Source organism: Amblyomma maculatum, chromosome 1, assembly GCF_055883805.1.
Source record: "Amblyomma maculatum isolate TAMU_Amacu chromosome 1, ASM5588380v1, whole genome shotgun sequence".
Classification (NCBI taxonomy): domain Eukaryota; kingdom Metazoa; phylum Arthropoda; class Arachnida; order Ixodida; family Ixodidae; genus Amblyomma; species Amblyomma maculatum.
This window is the reverse complement of record NC_139344.1, coordinates 190444186-190459872: the sequence shown is the minus strand read 5'-3', so window position 1 is coordinate 190459872 and position 15687 is coordinate 190444186. Positions and strand designations below refer to the sequence as shown.

Below are 15687 nucleotides of genomic sequence, written 5' to 3'. Positions count from 1 at the left end.
CATTATAGTTACAGAATGATCACAATTGGGCTCCATAACTGCTCCAGAGCATGCATTTTTCTGTTCCAAGTGGTTTCAGTGGAACATGTTGCTAGGCCAGGTTGTGCATTTGCATGAAGAAAGAATAACTAGTCAAAAAGACGCACCCAAGAAGGATCCTCTGTTTTCCTATGTGCGCCTTTTTGGCTGGTTAATTTTTTTTCATCATTCAAGAACTTTCTTGGCAACTTATCTTAGGTAGACAGTGGGCTCACTGGTGCAGTGAAATCTTCTTAATTGTTCTTTCAAGGGACAAGAAGGATGTTTGAATTACAGTCGAACCCGGATATATCGAACGCGAAGGGGATCACGTAATAGTTCGATATATCGATAATTCAGTATATAGAAATCTGCTTGTGACGGCACTTACGATGCGAAATAACGATACCATATTTGTCGCATAATCAACCCACTCGCATAATGAACCCACCCTTTACTTTTGCGCCCGAGAATGAGGAAAAAAAAAAAAGCGTTAAGGCCAGCTCGCTCACATGCAAGCGATTGAGCAGTCTCAGTGACGAGCAGCAGCGACAGAGTGAAAATTTTCAGACTTGTTGGAACTCTGTCCCTTTTGCCGCTCGAGCCGCCGTGGCAGCTCAAAACAAGGTTTCTGTGTCGTCGCGGCAGAAATCGCCAGCGTTTTCGCTTGCATGTCGATGGCGTGCGTCGCTCTGTTTCGGTCGTCTCATCCACAGCTCATTACTTGGCAGCGTGCCAAATGCTGTGCAGCGATAACGTCAGGGAGCTTTTATCTTTTGATAGCTCTTGCGGTGGTGGGGAGCGAACTTGGCAGAGTGCCCGTGATGGCTTAATTGCACAAGCCTGGTTCGATTTATGAAGCCGCGCTTGGGGTGGACGTCATGATCGCAGCAGCTGACCGCGTGCTTTCGTTGATTCATACATGCAAGAATGACTCCCGGCAAAATGAAAAAAAACCTTCATATCTTACGCTATGCCGCGCGTACGGCACAACAATAAGAATGGATGACTCTCGCAAGAAAAAAAAACGGAGAGAGAGATCTGCCGCTTAACGTCCGCAGGCGCCATAGCCATGGTAGAAATAGTATGGTAGCGTAACTCCCATAGAAGCCTGCGTGTCGACTCTGAACGAGGCTTTAGTTTCCCGGTGCCCCCTGCGAACTGTGAGGCAAAACAAACACGTGACGTTGCTTGTGTTGTCACAGTGACGTACGTTTGGCGGGGAATTTGATTGTCTTTTTACTTATGAACGGAAAACAAGGCCAACAATGACGGAGGCAGAACGATGCTCGGATAAGGCAGAAAAATGGACACCGTAACTGTTCAGCCAACTTCACTAGACATGGATTTCTACTGTCAAGTTTTGACGTTAACTGAAATGTTACGGCATCTTTAACCACCTTATCATAGCATCGTTCTGCCTTCGTCGCCGTTAGCCGTCTTTCGTCGCGAGTCATGTAAACGCATTCTGGGGCTTATTTCTTCGGGCACGTTTGTGAACAAGGGCCTTCAAGTGAATTTGGCAAGCACATGGATAGAATCGCATGGCTTGAGGGATTTCACTAAGGGCATAAATGAGTGAAGCTGTGCTGCATAGAAAGCCAGGCTTTAATAATTCACGATTACTTACATAGACGCTTCACGACAATGCAAATCTTGAAGTGTAGGTAGGAAAGCGACCACCGCTCATTCATCACGGTCTTCATGAGATCCTTGTGATAACAAAATGACCTGAGCGTAGGTCTCCAAACGAGATGCGGTGAGATTAAAAAAGGGTAAAAGATTTTGCTAACAAACAAAGTACATATCAGTGTCAAAGAACAAACAAAAAAAAAAAACGAACGGAATAACTAACCCTAGCACTAGAACACCAACCTGTAAGAGCTTAGGTAAGCAATTCAAATTGGGATTGCTAGTATTTAGAAGTTAATGCGTCTGAGAAGTGAAGACATCTGCGATATAGCTTCGCTTCAATAAATCTCACCCTGTTCATGATTCCATTATTTTATTCGCGCTTTATTTGCCACTCAGAGGAGTCAATGTGAGGCTTCAGATTTACAACTTAAGCATTTAACATTTTCATGAGAAAGATCCCATTGACAATAGGAACGTCCCTGTGATAACACCTAAAGCACATTCAGCGAACGTTGGTGCGGTAATACGATGCAGTAAGCAAAACAAGCCGCAAAGAGAGTGGAACGGAAGGATTTGCGCAATGCGACACGCGTCTTGGGGGCAATAAAATCTCACCTTCACCGTTCAATTAAAACAGATGCAGCGATACGCCGCTCATGCAGACGTGTATCCGTAAAACAAGCCACCACTTTTGCGACGTGCTTGGGAGGCCGAGCTGGCCCGAGCCAAGCCGCCGAGCTGTGACGCAGCATTGTCCCATTGTCCAAAAATGCACACATGCAGCAGCAATCAGTTTCTCATCGAGCACACAGTCTTTGCCCTGCTGTAAAGCTCTACCACAACCAGCAGAATGAAATACAGACTGTTTGGTACAGATAACCCACTCTGTACGCAGCACGCAACGATGAACGTTGAACCAGGGCCGATGACGCATCCATTCCGCGGATGAAAAAGCCTTGGTCTGAGCCATATCTGAGCTTTGGGCAACTATGCAGCGGATACTAAATGGCTGAGAGAGGCCGTTAGAAACAAGTTAAAATATTATTATAAATGTGACACGTTTTTTTTTACGCAAGAAACTAAAGGTGCATTCATTCCTGAGCGTGAATATTATGTTTACTTTCTAGTTCTTTGGAGTTCTGGCAGATCTTAATTTCTGTGCTTTAGTAATTGGCTTCACAGCAGGGGCCCTCATCATCGAGTTGATGCCGCTGGCAATAGGCAGCTGCACGCGTTTTTTTCCAAGTAACGCGACCATTTACATTGACCTTGCCATAGCCACGTCAGCCGCTGCGCGCAGAGGGTTCGCAACACACGCTGGAGAAAGCGTCCGAAGTCTGTCTGAAACTGGGCTGAGCTGGCTTGGCGCATGCGTAGCGCGTGCCGAAGGAGAGAGAGATAGCTCGGCAAAAGAATGGGCACACCCATGCACATGGCTTGCAAACTCCATGTGCTGGCGCACGGGAAACGATAACTGCAGATGCGCGCGCCTTTGGGGAATGGGTGCGGTGCTGCCCAGAGCAGCCAAGGGTGATGCGATCGTCTTTGGGGAAGGCACACTTTCCAGTGCGTGGTGCGAAGTTCGATATATCGAACGACCGGTGAAATTGAGTTCGATATATGACGCGACTTTCCTATACTTTTACATGGGATTTTCAAAGGGATATTCCGTGAGTTCGATATAACCAAAGTTCAATATATCCGGGTTCGATATAACCGGGTTCGACTGTATCTGGTGCTCCTAAAACAGCTCATGAAAACAGCTTGTGCCACAGTAATTTTGTCTAATGGACACCTGTTCAGTGGTAAATGTCTGCATTTGAGATTAAATCCAAGTAAGAATGACAGGTTGTCCCATTTTTATCAAGCACTTTGTTTTATGCAGACTGTCCGGAATATTGGAAAATTGCACTCTTCCTGACGCAATTCTAGTGGGGTCTCCTTACAGACGGCCCCATCACATTTTGAGGATGCTTCATTGCATGAACTTTGAACAGTGCGTAACCAGCGTGCAGTTTCAGTGGACTGGAAAGAGCACGAGCATGCAAGCGGGGTAATTATGTGTAGGTGTTAGAACAATGTGACATCATGCAAAAATATAAAGAAAAGGACAAGTGACGTACTGAGCAGCATTTGAAATTGTGCGACTGACCAGTGCACATGCCCAGTCGCAGCTGCAGGGGAGGCGTGAAGTTTAGGAAATTAACCGAAGCTGTGCGACTGAGCTATTTTTTGGAATTGAGTGACCTCTGATCATTGTTGTGCCTACTGTAATGTTTACGAAGTTCCCGGGCACACCTGTTCAGTGTATTTCAGATTGGGGGAGGTCTATTTTGGTGATCGCTTACAAGCACACCCATGTCCAAATAAGGAGTGTCAGACACCGTTCACTTATGTTGGCATTGTTCGAATTATATGAATGAATGGGGGTTGACTTAATGAGATTTTATATTTATAATATGATGTCTTATACACTGAACAATGGAAAAAGTTGAAAGTGTGGTTGGTGTATAAAATTTTTGTTGTAGATGAATAACATTATAGCTATGCTCAGTTCATCTTACTATGCATTCCTTTGTTCCATTTGCATAGTATCTGGTAAGGTCAGCCTGTCAAATATATCCTGCTTTGTGCAGTCTGTAACCATGAAGTTGAAGTATTTTGTGTAAAACTCAACAGTGATTAATGTAATGAGTAAAGGATGCTTGACATGAAATTGTCTTATGCACAGGAGCTTCTCGAGCAAAATGTGGACATGCTCACAGTTGAAGAAAAGGTAAATTTTTTATCTTTTGTTTGTTCTGGCTTTATGCTATCAAGAGCATATTCTTATAGCGTCTACTTTTGAACAGGAGAGGAACATTGAGCAAATTCTTGCTTCAGTCTTGGATGGCTTGATGGCCAAGCAGACGGCCTTGGAGATTCTCTACAATATCGTCTGTGAAGAAGGTAGTATTTGGACATGAGTTGAGAGCATGTCTTTGCTTGCATACATACTGATAGTCAACACATGCTTCCAGAAGAAATAGTTCTAGTTTCTGACCCACCAGTCAATGTGCAAGTGCCTTTAGCTATGGGCTAGAAAGTGCAATGGCTGTGCACTGTTTTATGTTGAGGAGAGGACTTCGTTGATATTAACCACGCATCAGAATGGGAGCTGTGAATAGTTTCTTTTATTTGCGTTGAGCTACGTCATCTGCGAGTCGAATGGGCAATATACGGCACTATTGATAGCCCTAAGCTTCACCTGCTATCAGATTTTGCTTTCTGTGCTTCACAATGGAATACATACAGTATTTTAGAAAAACCTATAGCTTGTTTTACTAATGAAAACTGGCAAACTTTCAGTGCTTTTTATTCTGAACTCTTAATGAATAATCAAAATAGTAAGTAGCTTAACTGGTGGACTATCATTAGGAGCTTTGTTTAAATTTTTTTTTTCTTAAAAACCAGTGCAGCCTTTATACTGCTGTCACTTAGCTGTGTGTGTGTGTGTGTGTAAGGGGGGGGGGGGGGGTAGAATTAATTGGGTGGATTACATTAGAGTGTTAGTGGAGAGAGGGCGGCTACAGCTGCCATAGTGTAGGGTTAATTGGAGTTAATTGCAAAAAGCATTTGTTTTGCAATAGAGCAATGGATGATTAGGAAGAGAGATTTAATTTTTGAGTCTAGGCTGAAAGGTAAAAAAGGACCTTCAAAGCTGCTTTTGGTTTCGTGCATTTTGTGAGCCATGCATACACCCACAGCTGCTCAATGGAAGCACTAGCTGTGGCCCATCGTGTTGCTTGAAGCAGGCATGACGCGTTTATTCTCATCGCCACTGCCACAGCGCGACTGCTCCGGAACAATGACGGGTGGAGAGCTATGCTTTCTTCGAAGCGCTAGCATCTTTAGCACTAAATGATTTCAGGATTTAAGACCTGTGCTTCTTAAAATACGAATGGTGATGCTGTGTACAAGTTTGAGATCAGTGCAACACGTCACCATCGCTGCAATTCTCCAACCGACATACGCACTTGCATTTATACCGAAAGGGATCATGCTGCAGTGCACGTCACTTGTAAGCATGCTTCTTTGAAGGGTTGCCAATTTGTTGCCGCCTTCTTAAACACGCATAACAGTCTAACAACTGTGTTGCCATTTTATGTAGAATTACCTGAACTGGGGACATGGTTTGGGGCCAGTTATTAATGCAATTATTAACATATCATTCATTGCCTACAAGAAAGCATTTGACTCTGTCGAAACCTCAGTGGTCATGCAGGCATTGCGAGATCAGGGTGCAGGTGAGCCATATGTAAAAGTACTGGAAGATATCTATAGTGGCTGCACAGCAACCACAGTTCTGCATAATGAAAGTGATAAAATTCCAATTAAGAAAGGTGTTAGGCAAGGAGACACGATCTCCCCAGTGCTATTTACAGCTTGCTTAGAGAGTCTGTTCAAATGCATAGAATGGGAGCAGTTAGGCATCAGGGTCGAGGGAGAATACCTGACTAATCTGCGATTTGCTGATGACATTCATTGCCCTAGTAATTCAGGTGACCAGCTGCAACTAATGATAAATGATTTAGACAGGAGCAGAAAGGTAGGCCAGAAGATTAATATGCAGAAAACTAAGGTAATGCTGAACAGCCTGGGAAAGGAGGAGGCGTTTAAAATAAGTAGCGAAGCGTTGGAAGTGATAGGCAAATATGTCTGCTTAAGACAGATAGTGACCGCAGATCCGGACCACAAAAGGGAAATAACTAGGAGAATAAGATTGGGATGGAGCGCATTTGGAAGGTACTCAAACATTATGACTAGCAGCTTACCAGTATCACCCAAAAAAGTGCATAACGATTGCATCTTACTGATACTAACCTGTGGGGCTGAAATATGGAGGTTAACGAAAAGGGTTCTACTTAAGTTGAGGACAATGCAGAGGGCCATGGAACGGAAAATGGTAGGGGTAATGTTAAGAAATAGGAAGCTTGCAGAGTGAGTCAGAGAAATTACTCAAGTTACTGACATTCTAGTCGAAATCAAGAAGAAGAAATGGGCATAGGCAGGACATGTAGTTTATAGAGAGAATAACAGATGGTCTTTAAGAGTAACCAATTGGATTCCAAGGGAAGGTAAGCATGGCAGGGGTGTCAGAAAATTAGGTGGATGGATGAGGTTAAGAAATTTGCAGGGGTCAAGTGGATGCAGCAAGCACAAGACCGGGTTAATTGGAGGAAAATGAGAGAGGCCTTCGCCCTACAGTGGGTATAGTCCGGCTGATGCTGATGATTAACGCCGTATACATTTTTGCACACTTGCATTTCTGGACTTGCATTGTGCCACTGTTTCGCATCATATTCAACCTGTTCGTATGTAGTTGCTAGATTCGTCTAGTTGGCACCAATAAAAAATACTAGTTTGCTGCATACTAGCCCACAGTAGCTGTTTAAAAAAAAAAGGAAAGACAGAAGCAGCCAGTTTATCGAGAAGCCAGGCTCAGCCAAGTTTTTCTTTTCTTTCGTGTGGGAGGTACACAAAAGTTGGAATTAACGAAGAACTTTCCTCAGGAGAGATTTAGGTGCAAGTACAGAGGTGGGCAGGCTTGTCTGTCTGCAATATTTTTGCAGCTGCTTTGTTTTGGTAATTACGCTACAATTGTGTTTATGTATAGTTATGCGTCACAGCTTGAGTGCGAAGATTACTTATAAATAGCACTCTTTGGTTTGAAATTTTCGATACCATCATTCATCACATCAATTTTTTTTTTTTTGCTTAAAGACACTTGATGGTGTGTTATGTAAGGGATCTGTCGACCATAGCTCGAGCATTTAGGCAAGCTGCTCATGTCTCTTCAATTCTTTCCACTGTCAGGTTGATGTTTCTAGCTCATTTCGTCAGCAGTGGTCACATTAGCTTCCTCAGAAATACTTTGTAAAGGTCCTTAATGAAGCTGCGGTCTTCTCTTTCACAAACTAGCTGCAGACATTGTATCAAATGGGAAAGAAGTGCTAAAATCAATATACTGCACATCTTGCTACTTTGCAAACGTGTATAAGTTTGCATAGGACTTCCATTTTTGGATATCACAGGTGTCCTTCAGACATTTGGGCTCTCTCTAGAGCCGTCGCATTCACCTGGAGTTCTTTGAGCTGTGCTATCAGCATAGCAGTCAGTTCGAGGCTTCTGCTCCTTTTTCGCTCTTTTTGGTCGTATGTACTGTGGATAATTCAGAAGCACAAGGGGGTAGCACTTACGGAAACAGAATCCTTAGTTTTCTGTGTTTTCTGTAGTCCTCATCTTGGCATGTGCAGTGAGCAGTCATTTATCACTCAGCTCCCACCTGCTTCCTCTCTTGCCCAGACCCCCTTGGGAAATGTTTTACTGTGACAATGTTAAAAGCCACATTTTTCAGAAAGTCATTGGCATTGTGAGAAAAATTACGGGCATGCGGTTGGCATGTGATACTTGGCGGGTGATATGGCCAGGCACTGATTGATCATCGGGTTATGTGATGTCATGAGACCTCATGATATGGCCAAGTTGGCACGAGCTGCCAACAAAGGCTATTCCTTTGAGACGGGAGGGTCGGATACGCTTCTCTCCTAGGCCATACGTTTGTACGAGTTGTTTAATGGGGGGAGGTTTATATCTATCGATTTGTCTTTCACACAGTACAGCATGTGCTAATGAGTGTGCGAGATATAGAGGCACAAATTAAGGGATTTACAGTATTTAGGTGAGTAGCAAAATGCATGTAAGCAAGCGAGCATCTGCACGGGGAAACGCAGGTGGGGGCCATATAATGCTGTCACGTCGTGCTGTTGAAGGCGGAGCTTAAGTGACATTCATATTTTCTCAACCACGCTACTGGATGGTGTGCATCACATACAGGAATTCATGATAACGGATCGTCAGACCTTTTCTTGCGTTTGTGCTGCACAGCGGTGCACAGCAGTTATGTGGCATGGTACTGCTCGCGCTAAGAGCACTGTTGACACCTGAGCCAATCACATGTATGCAATACTTGCTGAGTCAGGAACAGCAGTCGCAGTGAAAACACATACCAACAAGTGCAGTGCACTTGTTTTGTGACATCTGGACAACCGCGTGGACGGCACTCTGTACCTGGAGTAGCCGCGCCCCCATGTGAATCGACAGCGGAAACTGTAAACGCTCACACCACATCCTTGCCCAGCTACTGGAGTGCAATGTGACAGGTTGCATCTAATGCATTTTCATTCAGCGGCCATGGTATACCCTTAAGCTCAGTGGGACAGCGTGACCAAGTTTTGAGATCTTGTCAGAGGCTACAAAAATTTTCTGCTGCAGTACATTGTAGCACTTTTGCTGTTTTTTTTTTTTTAATTGGTCAGGAACAATGTTTTAATGCCCACTGCACATGTGAAAGTGTATGGTTTATAAACTTAATGGCCACATTTGTTTATACAATTTGCATTTAGATGGCGGCACTGAAGAGGAGGATTGCGAATGTGCTTCGGATGATAGCTCTGAAGTTTTTGATGATGATATGGAGACTGAGGAATCTTCTGATGTAGTAAGTACCAGCCTAAGCCTGCTCATATGTTTACATTAAGATCATGAGGGAAGACTTAATTGTTTATTCTTTTGTTTGTTTATTTTTCAGCATCCCTTAAATATATCCTGTGAGCTTCACAAAGCACTTGTGGAGAACTACATTGCCCCCGAAGTCTTGGATCATGTGAGCGAGTTGGATAAGACAATTTCCAAAGTCCTTCTTAGACACAAGCCTTCATCAGTAGTGCTAAAAAGGTACCGCAGCCTATTTGAGGAAAAGAGTAATATCACTGAGTATATTACGGTGGTTGTAAGGCTATCGCCAATGCATCTTGTAAAGACATTAGAAGAGACTAGTGCATTAAAAGGTATATGAGAACTGGTTATTCTGTGCCAGTTTATGTGAGGTTCCTTACATAGTACATACATTGTGTTGAAATCTGTCATTGTTTTTGAAGTGTCTTTGAAGTGTCATTGAAGTGTCCATGAACCATTTCTGAAGTGTGGCAGGTTAGCAGATTTTGCGTGTCGAAAATGTTGCGGTGAATATTTCAGCCAAGTCTTGTTTGGGCTGTAGCACTCACAGCTGAACTGTAAGGTCCCTTGTGTGTCTTACAGCAGCTTTTCTATCTGACTTATGCTGTTGGAACATCAGTGGCCCTCGTCAGGATAGTGGAAAAAGCCAAGTGGCTATTGATGTCAATTTGATAAGACCTTGGTAGGCAGAACGCCACTCCCACAGGCAGATATTGTTGAAGGAAACCAGAACAGTGGGTAGGTTATTCTGTTGTCACAAAAACGAGTGTCCTAAGCACTATATTAGCAGGAATATCTCATGGCATAGATGAAAAAATATAGTCGATCCCGGATATATCGAATTTTGGTTATATCGAACTCACGGAATATCCCCTTGAAAATCCCATGTAAAAGTATAGGAAAGCCGCGTCATATCGAACTCAATTTCACCGGTCGTTCGATATATCGAACTCCGCACCACGCACTGGAAAGAGCGCCTTCCCCAAAGACGATCGCATCACCCTCGGCCGTTTGCCGCGTGACGTTTTCAAGCCACGCGTGGAAGGAATGAGAGGGGACAGTTCGGCTAGGGCAGCGCCGCGCACTATCCCCAATGGCGCGCGCATCTGCGGTTATCATTTTCCGCGCGCCAGCACGTGATGTTTGCAAGCCATGTGCGTGAATGAACCAGAGAGAACCGGTGGGAACGAGAGGGGAAAACGCGATAGAGCGAAGATAAGGGTGTGCCCATTCTTTTGCCGAGCTATCCCTCTCCTTCCTCTTTCCCAGCCTTCGTTCGCAGTAGCACGCGCTACGCATGCGCCAAGCCAGCTCAGCCCGTTTTCAGACAGAATGTCGGACGCTTTCTCCAGCGTGTGTTGCGAACCCTCTGCGCGCGGCGGCTGACGTGGCTATGGCGCCTGCTGAAGTTCAGAAGCGGCAGATCTTTTTTCTTTTTTCTGCGAGAGTCGTTTGTTCTTATCGTTGTGCTGTACGCGAGGCGTAGCGTAAGATATGGCGTTACAAAGCGGCTTTTTTTTTTCTTCTTCTTCTTTCTTTCTTTTTTTTTCCTTTTTTTTTTTTTTTTTTTTTTTTGCGGAAGTCGTTTATTTTTGCATGTATGAATCAACGAAAGCACGCGGTCAGCTGTGATCATGACACCGGCTTTTAGCACTTTTCACTTCAAACAGCATTTGCAGCTACTTTATCACGCTCTCCAATGATTGTGTGGCAGTAGACTACGCCCGCCCCAAGCGCGGCGTGATAAATCTAACCAGGCTTGTGCTATCAAGCCATCACGGGCAGTCTGCCAAGTTCGCTCCCCGCTGCAGCATGAGCTATCAAAAGGTAAACACGCCGGGACGGGACATTATCGCTCATCGCTGCGCAGCATCTTGGCACGCTGCCAAGAAATGAGCTGTGGATGAGATGACCGAAACGGGGTGCGACATGCAAGCAATAACGCTGGCGATTTTTGCCGCGGCGACACAGAAACCTTGTTTTGAGCGGTGGCTCGGCTCGTACGGCGCAGTTCCAACAAGTTGGAAATTTTTTGCTCTGTGGCTGCCGCTCGTCGCTGAGATCGCTTAACGCTTGCATGTGAGCGAGCTGTCCCTAGCGCTTTTTTTTTTTTTTTTTTTTTTTTTTTTTTTCAAATTCTCGAGTGCAAAAGTGGCGGGTGGGTTCATTATGCGAGTGAGTTGATTACGCGACAAATACAGTATCGTTTTTTCACATCGTAAGTGCCGTCCCAAGGCGATTTCTGTATATCGAATTATCGATATATCGAGCTATTTCGCGATCCCCTTCGAGTTCGATATATCCGGGTTCGACTGTATTGAGTATTGCGTTCTCTTGACACCTTGGCGAATTCCACTCTTCTTAGGCACCAATTTTTGGTACCCATGAAAGATTTGTTTCTGGCTGTTTTGTCCTTCTGGCTTAGTGCCGTGCAGTTCTCATGAGTGAGGCTGCAAGACAAAAGATGCACTAAATGTGATCAAAAGGATTCTGTTGGACACTTTGAAAAATGTGAAAGAAAATGACTTCCTCAGATATTGTGAGCATTCAAATAAACATGAGAATTGTGGTCATAAAACTGAATAACAATGAAGCTAGTTTCTCTGCCAACATTAGTATGCAGATTTCGAGAAATAAACGTCGGGGGGTTTCTGAAATTCTTTCGCATATAATATATGGCGTACATTAGTATGCAATAGCGTATGCAGCTCATTCCGCCGAAAGGGTGCTGTTGCCATGGCTTGGCATCACGCCAACAGTCTCCAAATGTGTCAGAAAAAAAAACCGATTGGTCAGCAGGGTCACGACATCACAAACATATGATCTCGTGCGGGAATTTCAAAAGCACCCCACACTTAAAAGCTTAAAAAAAAAAAAAGAAAAAAAAATAGACTCGAAATGAAAAGGCGGTGTGAACACACCATCACTTCTACTCTTAAGGTGGAGCTTAAGCATCCTCCTAATTTTTGATGTACAGCTTTGAAAGAAAAGAAATAGCATATAAAGAAAATGGGATGTCATGCCTTCTTGTACAGTGAATGTTTTTGCATAAAATGTGCAAATTATGTTGTGTAAAAAAATTCAATTTACAAATCTTTTTTAGTCTGAACACAGCTTGAATGAGCTAACATGATTTTTTATTAAGAGCCCGTCATTCAGAGTCATGATGCTGCACTGTGTTAAAGTAATACCACTCCACGAGTGTGAACAGGAGAAAATTATAACAATATTTCACTTTCTGTGAAGTAAAGGGTCAGATTAATTTTTGAAGTTGTGTTGGGTACCACATATACTTGTGCAATCAACTATTTTTTTTTTTTTTTTATATATCAGATTGGTGGAGGGTTCATTCAAAATTTCAGATACGTCCATCGTCTTCTGTTGGTCCATACATCCATCAGATGTTAATAAAAGCAAGCAGTTAGCGGCAATCATGATGCCGGTTTTCGCCGTAGTTCGCTTCGAAAGGTATTTGCTAGCTGCCATCACGCATTCCAATGATTTTGTGGCAGTGGACGGTACCTGCCGCAACAGTGGCTAGATGAAGCAAACATGCTGAACGCCATGCTTACGTATCTGGATTCGGCGAGCAAGCTGTCACCGGCACTCCTGTGAGAGCATGCATAGTCTTTGCACTCCCCTGAGCTCTCTCGCCTGTTCATCGTATGAACTAATGTTTAAAGATAAACACGCCATAATGTTATCGCTGTGTAGAATCGTGGTACGTTGCCAAATTATATGCGCTGTGGACTGTGATGCCGATGGCACGAAACTGAGGGACATGCTATATATATATATTCTCAGTGACAAAAGATGGGGAGGGGGGAGGGGGTTCACTACGCGGGTAAGTACAGTATTTCTCATCACTGAGGTTTAGTGTGGGTGGTTCAGTGTTGGCTTAATACTTGGAGAGGCATTGACTCTAGTATTTGACTTTTTCTTTTTTAATTTTTTCAGTGTTTAGATACCTGTGAAGAATTTCGTATTGTTTCCTATTCAACATAGTGCTGAACAATTGAGCTTACCTAATGAGAAAAGTATCTGCAGCAATTTAAATGTTGTCTTTTCAGAGTTCATAGTGTGAGGTGTCGGGCCCTGCTTTGCCTTGGTAATCTGGCTGACACACTGAATCCAGCTGCTTTTGGAGGCATCTCAGGGTTAGCTAGTACGTGGACCTGTTTGGCATCGCTTCTATTTCATAATATAGGTAAGCATTACTGGTTTGCTAAAATGTCCGTTATATGGCAACTGTGGCCTCACGTTGAATGTGCTTTGTAGACGAAGTGGTCAGGAAACGGGCATTTGGAACATCAAAATTTGTCCTTCGCCGCACAAGAAAGTTCCCACCTTCCAAAGTAGTCAAATTTAGGTGAACTGATAAGTCTGCTTCCAAGTGGTGCTTCCAGAAACTAAAATTTATAGTTTTTGACCTTGTTCACTGCACGTTATGCACATTAGAGCGAAGTATATCTTCAGCAGAGATTTGTATTTTGTAATGTGCACAACATGTTGGTGACATCATCTGCGTCTTTATTTGAACCTTTATTGGCAAGCTCATTGGTTCTTATGTTGACAAAAGCCATTGTTTCAGCTCAGCCTAGCAGGATTGGCTGGCTTAACTGATTACTGCTCACTTAGTTTGATAGAAATGTATTCTAATTCATTCTCATGTGAGTACTTTATGTGATCACTGATGACGTTGGCAGGCATTTTCACGATTGCTTCATTTTGTAAATTGATGGGAGCTTTGGAGAGCAAGAAGGTCTTCATAATCTTGTGTTCACAACATGTAGCCTAACTAGAAATCACTTAGTGCCTGTCCTTTTGAGTGTGCGAGCATGTATGCTAGGAGCCACATATGTAAAAGATAAGCTTTTAAAATTGTGAAGGAAGCACATCATTTGATCCCTGATTGTCAGAATTACAGTGCTAGAATTGTTATAATTACTTATAACGATATTGAGAAAACCGTAAAATCCAATTGTTATAGGCGAAAAAGAAAATAGCACATCAACATATTTTTTCATGCATGTAGGTTTGCCTACTTACTAGCGATGAGTAAATCGGGTCGAACAACGCTAATCATCGTAGTGTGCACTGAACACTTTATTATGGTATAACATCAATAACCATAAAATAACTTAAGCATGCTTTAAAAAGTCGAAAATTCACGCTCGCTTGAGCAGCAGCTGAAGCTTGACAATCGCTGTGAGCATCGCTTCCAGTAGCACGTATGCTGGTAGCAGTCCTTATTGCGTGCACGAAACTGATTAGCGACTGGATGAACTGAAGGACATTCCCAGCCTTGTTGATCATTGAAATCATAGAGTGTGAATGCCTGTATTTTTTTACGAGGCTTCCAACCTTAAAACCCTGCCAGAAATCCCGATCTGCCGTCTCATCTCAAGAGCTATCGCGCCGTCCGTCAATGTGGTCACAGCCATCTTCCACAGATGCAGAATCGGTGATGACTACACGGCCGTGGCCGCACGCTTTGCGCGGAAACAGGCTGCGATTGCGATGATGATAGTGCTCATTTCCTAACCGTTTCTCCACGGCATTCCATTTTCGTCGCATATATATAGAGTTTTCACGTCATTGTCTTCTTAATATATTATCTTAATTATTAAACAATTAGTCAAATTTTCATGGTAAACATCTACTGAGCGGCGATAAAGCTATCGTATCCAATGTACTGCCGATAATCGATTGTTATCTGGTTTATTTTTGCATAGGGGTAATGGCAGAAATGATACATCTCAAGAATTTGATCGTTATATCTGGTATCGTTATAAGTGGACTGCACTGTATTGTGGAAATTATACTCCATTGGAACTATAAAACAGTTTTGTTTCAGTAAATTCTGGCTTTCATTAGGGTGCACACATCAGAAATATGTGTGGCAACTTTATCAAGCTGCGGGGTTTTAAAGACCTGCAGCACACAAATTCAGTTCAGGTGTTTACTGCAGTTATGGCCCGTTATATGTAGAGGCACATTATTTTTTATTATTATTGGGTGGCCTCACCATACCAGATGTAGTTATAGCTTAGCTTGGATGTGGCTGAATAGTAGAATTGCATAAATTGCTTTGCAACAAAGCATTCCTACCAACTAGCCCCCATTTTCTGCTTTTGTGAACCTTATTTAGTAATGTTTTATGGCTGTTCTTCTGCCTGCCTGTCTCAGTCACTCTGTCTAAAGATCCTAGCTTTCTTTATAAACTCTAAAAAGTGGTTACCAGTGCAAAGCATACCGATGAGATTAATGTATTTACAGTTTTTGATGCACTATAGGCAGTGTCGCAGTTGAACCGGCATGGCGACCGTAAGAAGGTCTGTGATCAGTCTGGGTGCAGTAAGAAGTTTCCTTGATTACACAATTGAATGCGTTGTTTCATTGAAGGTGAACGCTTAGTTTTAGCGATACATTTTATATTAGTTGCTGTAAAACAAACAATGACAGGCGCTTTCTCAT

At 43.2% G+C, this 15687-nt stretch overlaps 1 protein-coding gene across 2 annotated transcripts in view; it reads left to right on the top strand.

Annotated features, from left to right (window-relative positions):
• Window positions 1–15687, top strand: part of LOC146205218 (HEAT repeat-containing protein 3) — a 133409-nt gene that overhangs the window by 111090 nt on the left and 6632 nt on the right. For both annotated transcript variants that reach the window (XM_084589927.1, XM_084589928.1), the window contains exons 8-12: window positions 4385–4429; window positions 4506–4602; window positions 9099–9193; window positions 9284–9429; window positions 13281–13417. In XM_084589927.1, coding sequence (XP_084446053.1) covers window positions 4385–4429; window positions 4506–4602; window positions 9099–9193; window positions 9284–9429; window positions 13281–13417 — 520 coding nt within the window. The remainder of the gene's footprint in view (window positions 1–4384; window positions 4430–4505; window positions 4603–9098; window positions 9194–9283; window positions 9430–13280; window positions 13418–15687) is intronic.